At 45.4% G+C, this 15834-nt stretch overlaps 1 protein-coding gene across 3 annotated transcripts in view; it reads left to right on the forward strand.

Annotated features, from left to right (window-relative positions):
- The window catches only part of LAYN (layilin), a 70382-nt gene that overhangs the window by 13755 nt on the left and 40793 nt on the right, over window positions 1-15834 (forward strand). Inside the window, exon 2 of one of the 3 annotated variants that reach the window (XM_088481421.1) lies at window positions 13429-13449. The exons of 1 other annotated variant lie outside the window; for it this stretch is intronic. In XM_088481421.1, the coding sequence (XP_088337547.1) occupies window positions 13429-13449 (21 nt within the window). Of the gene's footprint in view, window positions 1-13428; window positions 13450-15611; window positions 15796-15834 lie in introns of those variants that run through there. One more of the 3 variants, XM_088481423.1, reaches the window with a different exon arrangement.

The following is a 15834-nucleotide window of genomic DNA, read 5'->3' on the forward strand; positions in this document are numbered from 1 at the left end:
AACAATGTTAAAAATAGTTAAAAAGATATTTTTTTTGTACTGATTTAATTGATTTGTAAAATGTTATAAAAAGACACAGGATAATTACATACATAAGTGTTAGGACGGGAAGTGATCTAAATGGCTGTACAAAAAATGGACTTTAATACTCATGTTGGCACCTACTTTCTGGAAACATTTTAGCATGTTGTGGACTAATTCATGATAGTTGTCTGCCTTGTGATTGCCTAAAAATTTTTGAATGACAGACACATAACTCAGCCATGCTTCAAATTAGGTTTCAGTCATAGATGTGGTAAAATTTGGATCCTTCACCAGTTTCCGTATGTATGGGCCGTCAAAAATTCCTGCCTTTAATTTTTCAATTCTAAGAGATGGAAATGTACGACATATATACGTGAAACAATCGCCTGACTTGTCCAATGCTTTTACAAATTGTTTAATTAAACCCAGTTTGATATGGAGAGGCGACAGTATGATTATTTTCCTCTCAATTAAGGGCTCATGAATGATGTTGGCTTCTCCTACAGTTATAACTTCCCTTGGAGGCCATATGGTTTGCTGCCAGTGCTTTTGTTTTGCACGACTATGCCATAAGTATATGTGACAAGGATACTTAGTATATCCACTCTGCTGCCCAAGAAGAAAGTTTACCATTTTTAAATCGACACAAACAGACCACCGATGCTGAGAATAAGCAATTTTTTCTAAGACTAATGGTGCATACACACGATCAGATTTTTTCTTCAGATATGGACGATAACGATTTAAAAATCGTTCAGTCGTTCATATCTGAAGGAAAATCGTTCATATCTGACATGCCTGAACGATGGACGATCAACGATGCGCGTTCCCGTTTGTCAGATAACGATATCTGACATCTGATGGGTTTGCAGTCAGACTTGGACGATTCCATTCATTTTAATGCAGTCAAAAATCGTTCAATCGTTCAAATCGTTCACATCGTTCAAAACTTTGGTAAAATCATTCAAATCGTTCAAATCGTTCAATCGTTCATCTGACAAATCTGACAAGTCTGACAAATCTGACCGTGTGTACGCTCCATAACTTGATATTTTCATACTGTTCTTTAAGTTTTGTTGAATGACCGATAGAAATCGACGCAAATTTATTCCCACTGTGCAGTAATACGTATTTTAAGCTCCTTTTAGAACTATCCAGCAGTCTTCTGCTCAATATTCTGGTAAGCCCATCATCTGGAGAAGTCCGGAATATTGTTGCAATACATAAGATTGTTATCTTGGCTAAAGAACGGCATTATGGCTTGCTCTCTATTTCGATACAACGTTATAGTAACAGTGCTTTTCTTGAAGTCTGGATGCTAAAAGCCCAGCTGCTTTTATCAATAAATTCAAGTCACAAATTAAATTGTTTAGTTCCTTTTGAGAAAATTTGGAGTAGAGGAACTTTGGGCCTGATTCAGAGCCGCTCGTAAGCGGCCGCTCGTTCGTTCCGAGCGATGTTTGCACAACTGCGCATGCGTACGGATCGTAATACGCATGTGCGAACCAGTCAGTACGGCCGAAAATCGTTTGTTCGCTAAATAGCGAATGCCTGCTATTTTGAGTGACAGGATGAGGCGTATGTGGGTGGTAACAGGGGAAGGTGCTTGAAAACGGGGAGTGGAGATCAGAACGCAGGCGTGCTTAAAGGTCAAAACGGGCGTTTTATGGGTGTGCATAATTAACACAGCAGCGTCATTGACCACGTCACTGGGTTATTTTATAGTCAGAACTGCTTGCAAGATTGTGGTAGGAAAAACCAACCACAAGAATAGCGAGCAGTTCATACGCTGGTCGATGTACTCGATTAATCTAATAAATAGCGGACATGACATAGGATGCGAGCGGCCAGGGGGCGTAGTTTCCCAAAAAACGACCGCAAGTTTTGTTCGCTCGTTCAGACCTAGAGGCGTGAACAGACCGCAAAGAGCGAACGGTTCATTTGAATAGCCACCCCTTTTTTCTGAACGAGCGAGCGCAAATAGCGTCTGGCTCGGAATCAGGGCCTTTATTCAAACTCACTTTCATCTGTGTTGTCACTTGCACTGGATGAAATGAACATTTCCACATCATCACATTCAACTTCGCACAAAGAACTGAATGATGGTTCAGGTAAATCTTCGCTGTGTGGTATCGGTTGTTTTGCAGAATTCATACTTGTGTATTCACATTTGCATTTCTTAAATAGATTCATACCCTTCACATTTACAGCACAAAATAGCAGTCACTCAAGTGATCTTTTGTCTGACACCACATCATAGGTATGCCAAAATTAAGTCCTTTTCGATCACCTTTTGCTGAGTAATTTCACGCAGGTTTTACAAACTGTGTGAGGCACCCAAATCTTGTCTTGCTGGCTTATGTGACGTCCAAAATAAGCTTGATACGCTTGTTTTACGAATGCAGTTATATTTTTTCTTTCTTTTGCAACATTATATTTGCCACAAATATAACAAAAAACATCAGGGTTGTTAGTACACCGTCTCCGAGAAGAACTAATTTTTATGGCGAAAACATTTTGTTTCACACATTCAGTGCTAACTTCCAACAAAAGCCGAGGACAAACTGAACAAAACAAGTTCAAAAGAAGGGAAATTGGTTGTGGTGGGACAGAGAGAGGGACGAAAAAAGGAACAGGAGGTGTGCTAACTGCGTCACTCAGTCCTCTTCATTGCTCCTCTCTGTATGCTGGGAGGAGGCGTGGCTGTGGTGTGAGGATGTCCCAGCAGGCTCAGCAGTGCACGGCCACGCCTCCTCCCAGCATTAGTGAGGAGATATGAATGTGTTATGTGTCTCAAACGTGACTACCAGCTAGTTATCACAAATAAAACAAATTCTTGTTATTGTTGAAAGAGGGTAGTTGCTAAAAAAGCAAAACTTAAGCTGGCCACACACATAGCGATTTGTTCCCGATCAGCCGATGTACATGATTTCCCCTGAACTCTCCCCCGGCAGCGCCCCAGCAATCCTACTCACAATTTGGAGTTAAAAAATTTCCAATCTGACTTAAGATCTATCGTGCATCCAGTGCATTGTCTCCCAGATTGGCAAATCTGCCCTACAGAACGGCAGATCAGAAGATGCGAGGTATGACGAGCAGGGACGCGCATTGGCATCGTGGTCATGAGTAGAATCTCATGATTTGGCCATATTTTACACAATTTGACCTCCCGATTCGTCGAAATCAGCCAAATCGGGTAAAAAATCGCTATGTGTGTGGGCAGCTTAAGTCGATATTGTTAAGTAAAGCAGGCCTAGACTAGTAAGGTACTTCCAATGGAGAAAATAATAGAATTTTATCATTTTTCAGTAATTTGAAAACTGGAGCCAATTTAGCTATAGCGAAGATCTAATGCAAAAATAGGACCTGCGAGTATTCTCAAGCCGATCTTAAATCCTTGGCAAGAATAGAAAAAAATTTTTTGTTCCCCAGTGTAATGAGTGCGGTGCACACGGTTTCCTGTGGGAAAACACACCACATGTCCTGGATGGTATGCCTACAGCAGGTCAACCCCTTACTTTTTGCTGGTAGCACCATATTTCATGTGATATATTTAGAACCTGCTATAGGTTTCCAATGCATGACTTTCAGCTGGAGGATATTCCAGAGACATCACAGGCAAGGCAATAGCAGGGTGAAAATGCACCCTACGCCAGCTCAGTCACCCAAACTCAAACATGTGACATCAAAATGAGATGGTGGAGCCGCGCAGCCAAGAATATTGCTGCCTGGATTGCTCTGGAAGCTCAAAGCTGGGTGCCTGGAGCTTCCTAAGGACCCTCCAGGTGGCTGCTTTTAGGTAAAAATTGGTGATTTTCCTGCGCTATCAATCTGATGCAGCTAATATCAATAGAATGGCTACATCCACCCTATAACAGTCCAAATAATTATAGTGTGATACAGCGCTAGGTTCAGAGAGTTCAATTCCAGCAAAGTGTAAGGACGATGGTATCTTACTTATATTACACAAAGTTATTATCTTATAAAGAAGGAATATAAACAATCTGTCTGAGGCCACATTTTCCTTGGTTCGCTGGACCTTTTAAGTACCTCAAACAGAACACAACGAGCAGCTCCTCATAGTGTAATACCATTTATTCAGACTATAAATTAATATTATTTAAAAAAAATAATAAAAATGGAAATATAAGTAGAATCCACCAGTTGGTGGTGGCAATATGAACTGTAGGAGGTATAAACAGCCTATATACCATTGATGGTAATATTCGCTCCTTCTCTGGGAATAAAATAAGGAGTGTAGGTGTCATCCTGCTCTTCTCCACAGTCCAGTTTCCCCCCCAAGCTCTCCACCAACGCGTTTCAATCACTAAGTTCTTTTCCAAGGTCAAAATACCATCGTCCTTACACTTCGTTGGAATTGGACTCTGAACCTAATTGTAGAAGGGCTGTATCACACTATCATTTTTTTTTTTTTTTTGGGGGGGGGGGCTTCTCTATAGGCTTCAGAGTGCCATTTCAGATACGCTTAATGCCAAATACAGATTCAATGGGGCAATGACAGTGCTGTCGCATAGACCCTGGGTAGTAGCACTGCTCATCCACCCCGTAAAAAAAATAGTTAATAAAGTGAATTCTTTGTGACTTTGAGTTGGGGGGGAGGGGAGGAGATAGATATAGTTACCATATCCAATTTCTCATGGTGATATAACTTAGCTACATTTCTTTACAGTACAGATTATGTCAAAGAGCTATAGTCAAATACAACACCTATCGGCCGGCCCCATCTGTATACTATTCAATGCAGAGACTATTCAAGTAGCCAAATTAGTATTCAGAGAGTATACTAGTGACTGATGAAATAGAGAGACCATCCTAATGACCGATATACTGTATAGAAAACATCCTAGTGATCAATATACAATGCAGAGAGTATGAATGTGACCAATATACAATACAGAGTCTATTATTTTGATTACTATACATTACAGAGAGTATCCTCGTGAGTAATATACAATACAGTCTATTGCAGTGACCGATATACAGTGGAGACCATCCTAGTGAACAACATACAAAACAGAGAGTATCCTTTTGACTAATATACAATGCAGGCAACATCCTAATGACCAATTTACAATACAGAGTCCATCCTTGTGACTGATATACAATACAGAGACCATCTGAGGGAACTATGAGAGTTTTACGCAATGCTGAAGTTTACAGATATGAGTGATTATCAGTAAACCGCACTGTGCATACATAAAGGTATATTACCGTAGTCATATGCAGCGACTTTTTATTTACAGTGTGATTGACAGACAGGGAACATTTGGGGGAGGTAACAGGGAGTGGTGGCAAACAATGCAGACATGTCCTGGCCGTTTTGAAGGCATGTCACACCCTGCATCTGCGATCCCATTGCCAAGACATATGAATCCGGCGTCTCAGATCCGACGGGCATTCTGCATGCCCATAGGCTCACTAAGGACTATGATAATCAAATGATCTGCGACTGATGCAATGTCTTTGTATGCAGATGCTTGCCTTTGCAAGGCCGCCAGTGGACGGCTCAATACTTCTCCCGGCGTCTGCAACATTTGTATATTTTTGCATCATAGCTGTGTACACATCAGGGCCGGATTTACCACTAGGCAACCTAGGCGCCTGCCTAGGGCCCGGTGGGTGCCAAGGGGCCCGTGGTCGGGCCCCCCGAAATCCGGCCCTGTGGATCAGCCGCAGTCACTTACAACAGCTAGGTCCGTATGTTGAGCTGGAAGTCATCGTCGGCATCTTCTCCTACTTTTCCCTGAGAAGCACTTGCCTCCGGGTGCCAGCAGGGGGTGCTGAGAGGATTTTCAGCTACCTATCCTATACTGAGTGCAGTCCGGACTCCTGGGCAGCTCTCCTCTAATAATGCAGTACACAGGCAGCATGGGAGGCTTTACTATACTGTGTTCCTGCCCTCTGAAGTTCCAAATGACATTCTACTGCTCTCTGCCACAGTGAACTGTGACAGGGAGACAGGTGAGTCACTTGAGTTTTGTATAGGATGAGAAAGAGGAGGGATCCTGTGCAAGCTGCCAAGTGGAGTTTGAAAGGCTCTGCTGAGTGATGGGTGTGCGCTGTGAGTGAGCGATGCAGTGTGTGCTGTGAGTGATGCATTGTGTGCTGCTAGTTATGCAGTGTGTGCTGAGTGAGTGAGTGATGCAGTGTGTGCTGAGTGATGGGTGTGTGCTGAGTGAGTGATGCGGTGTTGTGTGTGCTGAGTGAGTGATGGATGCTGTGTGCGCTGAGTGAGTGATGGATGCTGTGTGTGCTGAGTGAGTGATGGATGCGGTGTGTGCTGAGTGAGTGATGGATGCGGTGTGCTGAGTGAGTGATGGATGCGGTGTGTGCTGAGTGAGTGATGGATGCGGTGTGTGCTGAGTGAGTGACGGATGGATGCTGAGTGAGTGATGGATGCTGAGTGAGTGACGGATGCTGTGTGTGCTGAGTGAGTGACGGATGCGGTGTGTGCTGAGTGAGTGACGGATGCGGTGTGTGCTGAGTGAGTGACGGATGCGGTGTGTGCTGAGTGAGTGATAGTGATGCAGTGTGTGCTGAGTGAGTGATAGTGGTGCGGTGTGTGCTGAGTGAGTGACGGATGCAGTGTGTGCTGAGTGAGTGATAGTGGTGCGGTGTGTGCTGAGTGAGTGACGGATGCGGTGTGTGCTGAGTGAGTGACGGATGCGGTGTGTGCTGAGTGAGTGACGGATGCTGTGTGTGCTGAGTGAGTGACGGATGCGGTGTGTGCTGAGTGAGTGACGGATGCGGTGTGTGCTGAGTGAGTGACGGATGCGGTGTGTGCTGAGTGAGTGACGGATGCGGTGTGTGCTGAGTGAGTGACGGATGCGGTGTGTGCTGAGTGAGTGACGGATGCGGTGTGTGCTGAGTGAGTGACGGATGCGGTGTGTGCTGAGTGAGTGACGGATGCTGTGTGTGCTGAGTGAGTGATGGATGCGGTGTGTGCTGAGTGAGTGATGGATGCGGTGTGTGCTGAGTGAGTGATAGTGGTGCGGTGTGTGCTGAGTGAGTGACGGATGCGGTGTGTGCTGAGTGAGTGATGGATGCGGTGTGTGCTGAGTGAGTGATGGATGCTGTGTGTGCTGAGTGAGTGATGGATGCGGTGTGTGCTGAGTGAGTGATGGATGCGGTGTGTGCTGAGTGAGTGATAGTGATGCGGTGTGTGCTGAGTGAGTGATAGTGATGCGGTGTGTGCTGAGTGAGTGGTAGTGGTGAGGTGTGTGCTGATTGAGTGACGGATGCGGTGTGTGCTGAGTGAGTGACGGATGCGGTGTGTGCTGAGTGAGTGATGGATGCGGTGTGTGCTGAGTGAGTGATGGATGCGGTGTGTGCTGAGTGAGTGATGGATGCGGTGTGTGCTGAGTGAGTGATGGATGCGGTGTGTGCTGAGTGAGTGATGGATGCGGTGTGTGCTGAGTGAGTGATGGATGCGGTGTGTGCTGAGTGAGTGATGGATGCGGTGTGTGCTGAGTGAGTGATAGTGATGCGGTGTGTGCTGAGTGAGTGATAGTGATGCGGTGTGTGCTGAGTTAGTGGTAGTGGTGAGGTGTGTGCTGATTGAGTGACGGATGCGGTGTGTGCTGAGTGAGTGACGGATGCGGTGTGTGCTGAGTGAGTGATGGATGCGGTGTGTGCTGAGTGAGTGATAGTGATGCGGTGTGTGCTGAGTGAGTGATAGTGATGCGGTGTGTGCTGAGTTAGTGGTAGTGGTGCGGTGTGTGCTGAGTGAGTGATAGTGGTGCGGTGTGTGCTGAGTGAGTGATAGTGGTGCGGTGTGTGCTGAGTTAGTGGTAGTGGTGAGGTGTGTGCTGATTGAGTGACGGATGCGGTGTGTGCTGAGTGAGTGACGGATGCGGTGTGTGCTGAGTGAGTGATGGATGCGGTGTGTGCTGAGTGAGTGATGGATGCTGTGTGTGCTGAGTGAGTGATGGATGCGGTGTGTGCTGAGTGAGTGATGGATGCGGTGTGTGCTGAGTGAGTGATGGATGCGGTGTGTGCTGAGTGAGTGATGGATGCGGTGTGTGCTGAGTGAGTGATAGTGATGCAGTGTTTGAGTGAGTGGTAGTGGTGTGGTGTGTGCTGAGTGGGTTTTATAGTGGTGCGGTGTGTGCTGAGTGAGTGACGGATGCTGTGTGTGCTGAGTGAGTGATAGTGAAGCGGTGTGTGCTGAGTGAGTGATAGTGGCGCGGTGTGTGCTGAGTGAGTGATAGTGGTGCGGTGTGTGCTGAGTGAGTGATAGTGGTGCGGTGTGTGCTGAGTGAGTGATAGTGGTGCGGTGTGTGCTGAGTGAGTGATAGTGGTGCGGTGTGTGCTGAGTGAGTGATAGTGGTGCGGTGTGTGCTGAGTGAGTGATAGTGGTGCGGTGTGTGCTGAGTGAGTGATAGTGGTGCGGTGTGTGCTGAGTGGGTTTTATAATGATGTGGTGTGTGCTGGTAGTGTAATGTCAGTGATAGTGTTTGTGGTGGTGATGTTTGATCTTTTACCTCATAAACAGGGACATTGTGGCCAATGTCTAGTAGTAGCAATAGTGTGACCATGAACACCCTTCTTGTCACCTGGTTCCCTAGCAGTATCTTATGCACCTGAGTCTTTGTGCGCCCAGCTCATCATGTGCTTCAACCGCTTAGACCAGGGGTAGGGAACCTTTTTTCTGCCGAGGGCCATTTTGATATATATAACATTATTCGCGGGCACGGTGCAGGCCACACCCCCTCCGTGTGATGTCACACAGGGATGGGGCCACAATCACCAGTGATTACAGCAATGCCGAGAGCATCCTGAGAATGCTCGGGGAGCTGTAAGGGCAGCGGTGTGACCGTCTGAAGCGTCCAAAGGACGCTCCAGGCAGCACTGCTGCATAGATTCTGGCTGCAGGGTGCCATTATAGGCACCCTGCTAGCCAGATGAGGCTAGCAGAAAAAAGCTCCAAGGGCCAGACCAAATGATTCCGGGGGCCTTATACGGCCCCCGGGCCTGAGGTTCCCCATCCCTGGCTTAGACCATGGGTTTAACATGGCAGGATTCAGATCCGTGTGGTAAAATATTATGAGTGTATTGTACATTGATCACTAAAGCTGTTCCTGTATTGTATATACAGTAAGTCCCTAGAATGTTTTCTGTGTTATGGTCATTTTATGTTTGTCTCTAATATTTAAACATAGAATTTGACGGCAGTTAAGAGCCACTTGGCCCATCTAGTCTGCCCTAAACACATGTTCATGTATTTGTTGGGAGCCAGTTAACCTACCAGTATATTTTTTGGAGCGTGGGAGGAAAGCTATGCAAGTACGGGGAGAATATACAAACTCCACACAGGACTGTGGTGGAAATCAAACCCATGACCTCAGTGCTGTGAGGCAGTAATGCTAACCATTACACCATGTTTGTAACGTTTAAAGCTTTAAAAGTAAGGAGGAAAAATAAATAATCTAAGGGACCTGAATCAGGAACAAAAATGTAGTGTTGCTTAAGGGAAGGGGGCCCCAAACTGGTATTTTGCCTAGGGCCCCATGAGGTCTAACTCCGGCTCTGGTACACATTAGCAGCAGCAGGGACATTTGTATACAACTGAATTAGGCCCTAAATACAAAACAGAGAGTATCCTTGTCACTAATATACAATACATAGAGTATCATAATAATCAATATACAAAACAGAGAGCATACTAGTGATTACTTCAATACACAATATGCAATAGAGAGAACATTCTAATAACCTCAATACAAAGCAGGTAACATTTTAATGAATGACATACAGCATATAGAGCATACTAATCAGTAGTATGCACTACAGTGAACCTTCTAGGTACATCTAAACAATACAGAGATCTATACAATGCAGAGAGCATTCTAGTGAGCACTAGAAACATAATACAATCCTGTTCTGGAGGCAACTATAAAATCAAATCATGAAATTTCTTTATGTACAATGCACAGGCTCCCTAGATCTATGGGTACAGTACAGACCCCCAAAACCTTTGGTGGCATTATGGTGCAGACCCCCTTAAATATCTGCTAGGTTTACTATATACATCCGAAACTTATTGTAGCTTTACTTTTAAGACCCCAGATCCATCCAGGAGACTTGCCCACTTTCCCGGGCAGCCAGGAGCGCCACCAAATTTTCGGTAGCCTCCCGGCCGTTCCAGGAGAGTAGGCAAGTATGCATTAAACCAGGGTTGCCTACCCTTCCGATTCGGCCTGGAGCCTCCTGATAAACAGGTGCAGCTCCCAGCCACCCAGAAAGGCCGCTGATCCCCCCCGGCCCCCCCTCAAGTAGCTGTTAAATCCCCGCAGCGGGAGGGCTGATGACGCAATTCACGCTGAATCGCGTCATGTTGGCTCCACCCCCTGCTTCACAATGCCTGTATTATCGGCATTGTGTAGCGGGGGCGGGGCCAATATGACGCGATTGCGTAGCCCCGCCCCCATTACAGGCACAAATGTCATCAGCCCGCTTGGCCACGCCCCCTTTTTGCCGGCCATGCCCCCTGCTCTGCCGATCTGGCTGCTCCCTCCTGGAAGGAGCAGCCAGATAGTCCGCAAGTATGCATTAAGCTCAAGTCTACTGTATTGTATATAGCCGATTTATAACACAGACCTACACTTGCTAATCTCTGGTGGATTTATAATAGATTCCAGACCATTGGTGGCATTAATACACTGACCCCAGATCTGAGGGGTTTTATAATACAGTTCTACCCCGGCTAATGTCTCGTGGCTGTACTATAAAGACTCCAGAACTATTGTGACTTTAAAATGTGGATATACACCAACAATATAAGACCTCAGATTTGTGTTGGTGACCAAAATTAATAACTTGCCCCTTCTGTAGTCCCATGCTGCCTCCTGGTGAGCTGCAGAACAATTCTGGCTGTGTTAAAATGCTGTCATACCCACTAGAAAACTTCCTACACTCTGGGCCTGATTCAGAGTTGTACGCTAATGCGATTTTGTACGCAACGCAGCTGTGAAAATATGCTAATGGTTGCAAAGCTTACCCGAGCATGAGGACGCCCACTGCTGCCTTCTCCTATGCGTACAACGTCGCTTACCTGCGTAAATATCTGTAACATCTACAGTATGTACATCGAGCGGCCATCTTGCCTTGGTGGCAGGTCTGACTAGCCGCAGACTCGGCAACTCTCGTTACCGCCCCCATATGCTGTTAACCTGTCACTCACTTTGCAATGAATTTCTCTGTGCGTCCATAATCACAATGCGATCGCTGCACACGCACAGTGCGGCTTATACGCATGCACAATGGCAAATAATTGCTCGATCTGCGTCCCTACTTGCCATTGTATCCATCTCTAAATCAGGCCCTCTGATTATTTCCAGCCATCAACCAGTAAGTATGTGGAGATGGCGAGTGAGTCATTAGCATATTTACGCAATTTGCGATCCTTGAGAGATCACAGCTGCGATGGCATTTATGCCCACATCTGAATTAGACCCAATGCGCGGATGGGAGGCCTTGCATGCATGCGTAATGGCTAGCAAACGCTCAATCTGCTTAAATGTCGGCATTGCGTCAGCATCTGAATCATAGCCATTATTCCTCACTAGCAGGCAGTACATTTAATAGACACTAATGGTAACCTTTCTGGTATCCGGTCATTAGGTCTACAGTAAAAAGGTAGACAATACAAGTTAGACAGGCAATAGGTCGATAGGATCTGAAGGTTGACAGGGTCTGAAGGTCGACACACTAAAGGTCGACTAGTAAGAAGGTTGACAGGGACAGAAGGTCAACATGGTCATTAGGTCGACACAGAAATTGTCCACAATATTTTTTGGGGGGGTTAGGGTTAGTCACTTACTTCGACTGTTAGGTACTTACCCAGACAATTACAGTTAGGCACTAGGAGGGAGGGTTAGGCACTTACTGGAGGGTTAGGGTTAGGCACTAGAAGGGACGGTTAGGGTCAGGCACCTACCCCGATGGTTAGGCACCAGGAAGGGAGGGTTAAGGCGGGTATCCACTTATAGATATACAAACGAGAGCATGATTACTACATCGCTATCGTTTGTATATCTAGTGATTTGCCTAGACTGAACGTTCACTCGTTCAGTCCCGGTACATCCCTCATCCCCACACATGCTGAACCTGACGAGATCGTCAGGTTGCCCAGCATGTACGGGCGGTGTCGGTAGCGACCAGCGGGCACGCGCATCGCTGGTCGCTTCCAACCAAAACATGCCCGATGCATGCGCGATTTGCAAGCGATTGCACGATAATGGCGTCGTTATCGTGCAATCGCTTGGTTAAATCGCTAAGTGGATATCCCCCTTTAGGGTTTAGATTAGGGCTAGAAAACAATCAAAAAATGTGTCAACCATTTCTGTGTCGACCATTTGTGTGTCGACCTAATGACCCTGTCAACCTATTGCTTGTCTACCTTGTATTGTCTACCTAAACATTGTCTACCTTTTTTATTGTAGACCTAATGATCCACACCCAATTTTTCTAGTGTTAAATACTCAACAGCGGTTGTATTGTAGAATTAGTGTGTCTATAGAGGGTGGCTGCATTCCTCTGCCTGAGGCATAATATTGAGGTTATGCTATTGTTACTGCCCATTATTTTGACAGAAATGATTTATTTTAGTTCTGGGTTTCAGTTGAGGTTTGGGTCGGGCTCTTTATTTAAGCGGAGATCTTGCTTGGGGTGGAGGGCTAGTGTAGGCTCAGGGTTTGGCTAGCCTCGCATTTTCCAAACTTCAACTGTTGAACGTAAAAGAGACAACTCCCAGAGCGAGGACACAGGATGAAAAAATCCAGTAAACAATTATGGAATTGTACATATTCTACTGTTACTCAAGTAAGCTGAGCAATGTAGTAAGGGACAACACTTTATTGCAATTTATTTCCTTTACTATTTACTTATTATTTACTTGTCATGCTATATATAGTATGTATACATTATTTTTCTAATTTTTGTTTAATACTTATTTAAAAAACTTTAAAAATATCCCCTTTAGTCATTGTTTACTATTAAGAAAAAATCTGTGGGTGAGATAAGGAGATGTGAGAACTTCTAGCCAATCCCCAGACTTGTCAATTCTACTGACTACTCCTCCTGATCATGGCCCTGACATATGTTACATTAGTGGATGTAAATAAAAATATATTAGGCTTTAGACTAAAAATAAACATTTTCTAGGGGTTTGGAGGTATAACATGTTTGTGGCTCCTCTATCTCTGCCAGTAACATATATACACATGTGCTTAAATACAAACTAAATACACATGTGCCTAAATACAAACTTGTACCCAACAATTCTATATAGAACCCATCAGACACAGCGGCTCGGCAGTAAGATATAAAATATTGTGTACTAATCATCATGTGTTTGTTTTCTATCCTATTGCTTTCTGCTAGTGGATCTGACGCACAAGCCAGGTATGTGCTACTCTATGCTTTACCTATGCCTGTGTACCTGTGTAATTAAATATATATATAGAGGAGGGGGAGAGTGGGTGCAGGGGCTTACTAGAGGAGCCCAGCGGGGGCCTGGGTCAGATGCCGCCCCCCCTCCCTCTTACCTCACAGCAGCCCAGCACACGCTCAGTTACATGTTGCATCAATCTCTGGCAGCCTAATCTCACTACTACATATTTCTCTACTTTTGAAAAAACAATTTCAGGGATATTGTGTATGTACTGTAACACCAATGACCATGTCCAGCTCCACCCATTGTTGGGTCCAGTAAAACCGTGAGAAAAATAGACAGGCAAACAGATAGACAGACAGACAGATAGATAGGAGATTATTATTTATTATTATGATCCTTTATTTATATGGCACCACAAGGGTTCTGCAGCGCCTTGGAAAGTACAGAAACAAATGAGGACACAAGACAACAGTTATGAACAGTACAGACAATGCAGGACAAGTACATGATGTATAAACAATGCTGCATAACACCATAATAAGCAGCAGAGTGTCAGTAACCAAGTTTTAGGTGCCATTGTAAATTAAAGTAAAAGTAAGGCAAGAAGAAGCACGTGAGGGAAGAGGGCCCTGCTCGCAAGAGCTTACATAGGTCCATCGCAAAGTTCCAATCAAGCCCCACCCATCCCACCACCTAGACCCCACATTCTCTCTCTTTCCCCCTTACCCACAGACCATGTCACCCCTCCCCTCTTTCTCTGCCTTCACCCCCCTCCCTTCTCTTTCATAGATGCCTATTCGTCATTTCTAAAAAAAATCGATGGAGGTAATTAGGTTTAGAACTTGCATGGAGTTCTACCTAATTACCGGAGGAATTCATCATTTCTCCTCCCCATAACTACCTATTCCCGAAAAGCTGTCATTTTTGCAATGACAGCTTTTCAGAAAATAGATACTTTTCCCTCTCTACTCTAACTTACATCTTCCAGCACTGTTCTTTCTTTTATCTGATTTTGACCTTTGACCTGTACTGCTCCCTCATCTCAAACTCATTACTACTACTGACTTTTTCACCCCCAACCGCCTCATCTACACGATGTCTCTTTTATTCTACTCCACCCTCACTCAGCCGCTACATTATTTTCTCCTCTACCACCAGTTTTCACCTCTTTTCTCCATCCATAGTCCCCTCTACGTTCTCCCCCTCCTCTGTCTCTCTTCATCACATATAAGTCTCTCAACTGCATCTCCCACAACTCCAGTATTATTCACTTCTCTTCCACCATGGTCCTGCTGCACCACCACTAAACCCTGCACCCTCTCTTTTCTCCAAGTTACCTATCCTCTCCCCCCCCCCACACCACACTAAACCTCCACCTGACCCACCACCTGCTGTCACCCTTCCTCATTCAGAAGCCAGCCACATAACCCCACACTCCTTATTCCCCTTCTCTAGATCAGTATCACCTCCACACTGCATCAACCCTAATAATCTCATTCTCCTCTCACCTCTTAACTCTGTCCCTCTCTCCTGTTCCCTCTGGAAAGCCAGTTTTGTCTATAATAAACTGGTCTCCGTTCATGAGCACTTCATCTGCAATGCCTGGATTCTCCTAGCCATCACCAAACCCTGGATTTACCCCTCTGACACCACTGCTCCTGCAAAATTCCTTCATCACTTGGCTTCCTGGCTCTTAATCTTCAAATGGGCCATCAAGACCCATTTCTTCCTCAATGCTTTCCAGCGCTCATCCTAACCCACTACTCTATGCTCCTTCCTCACTATCTAGCCCATCTGTGTCACCCCTGTTTGTCTGACCCTCCCCTCAGAATGTAAGCTCTCGCGAGCAGGGCCCTCTTTCCTCACGTGCTTCTTCTTGCCTTACTTTTACTTTCATTCACAATGGCACCTAAAACTGATTACTGACACCCTGCTGCTTATTTAGGTGTTATGCAGCAATGTATATAAATCATGTACTTGCACTGCATTGTCTGTACTGTTAATAGCTGTTGTCTTGTGTGCTCATTTGTTTCTGTACTTTGTCAGGCGCTGCGGAACCCTTGTGGCGCCATATAAATAAAGGATAATAATAATAATAATAATAATAATAACTTACCGCAGCTGTAATCAGTGCTACGCATGCACCGTTAATCACCGCACCAAACCCAATCCCCTCCCTCCTCTCCCCTCCCACACCCACCTGCCCGCCTGGCTGAACATTTTTTTATTTTCTTTTAACTGAACTGTGTTCTGCTGGGAGAACACAGCCTGTGTCAGAGCAGCAGCCGGAATCAGAGGAGGGACCAGGGAGCGATAGAGGGAGCCAGAGGAGGACCTGCCCACAACGAAAGCAGGTAAGTATTACCCAATATACACCACCTGAGAGTGGCATA

Source organism: Taudactylus pleione, unplaced genomic scaffold (genome assembly GCF_031769625.1).
Source record: "Taudactylus pleione unplaced genomic scaffold, aTauple2 ptg000270l, whole genome shotgun sequence".
In the NCBI taxonomy this organism is placed as follows: domain Eukaryota; kingdom Metazoa; phylum Chordata; class Amphibia; order Anura; family Myobatrachidae; genus Taudactylus; species Taudactylus pleione.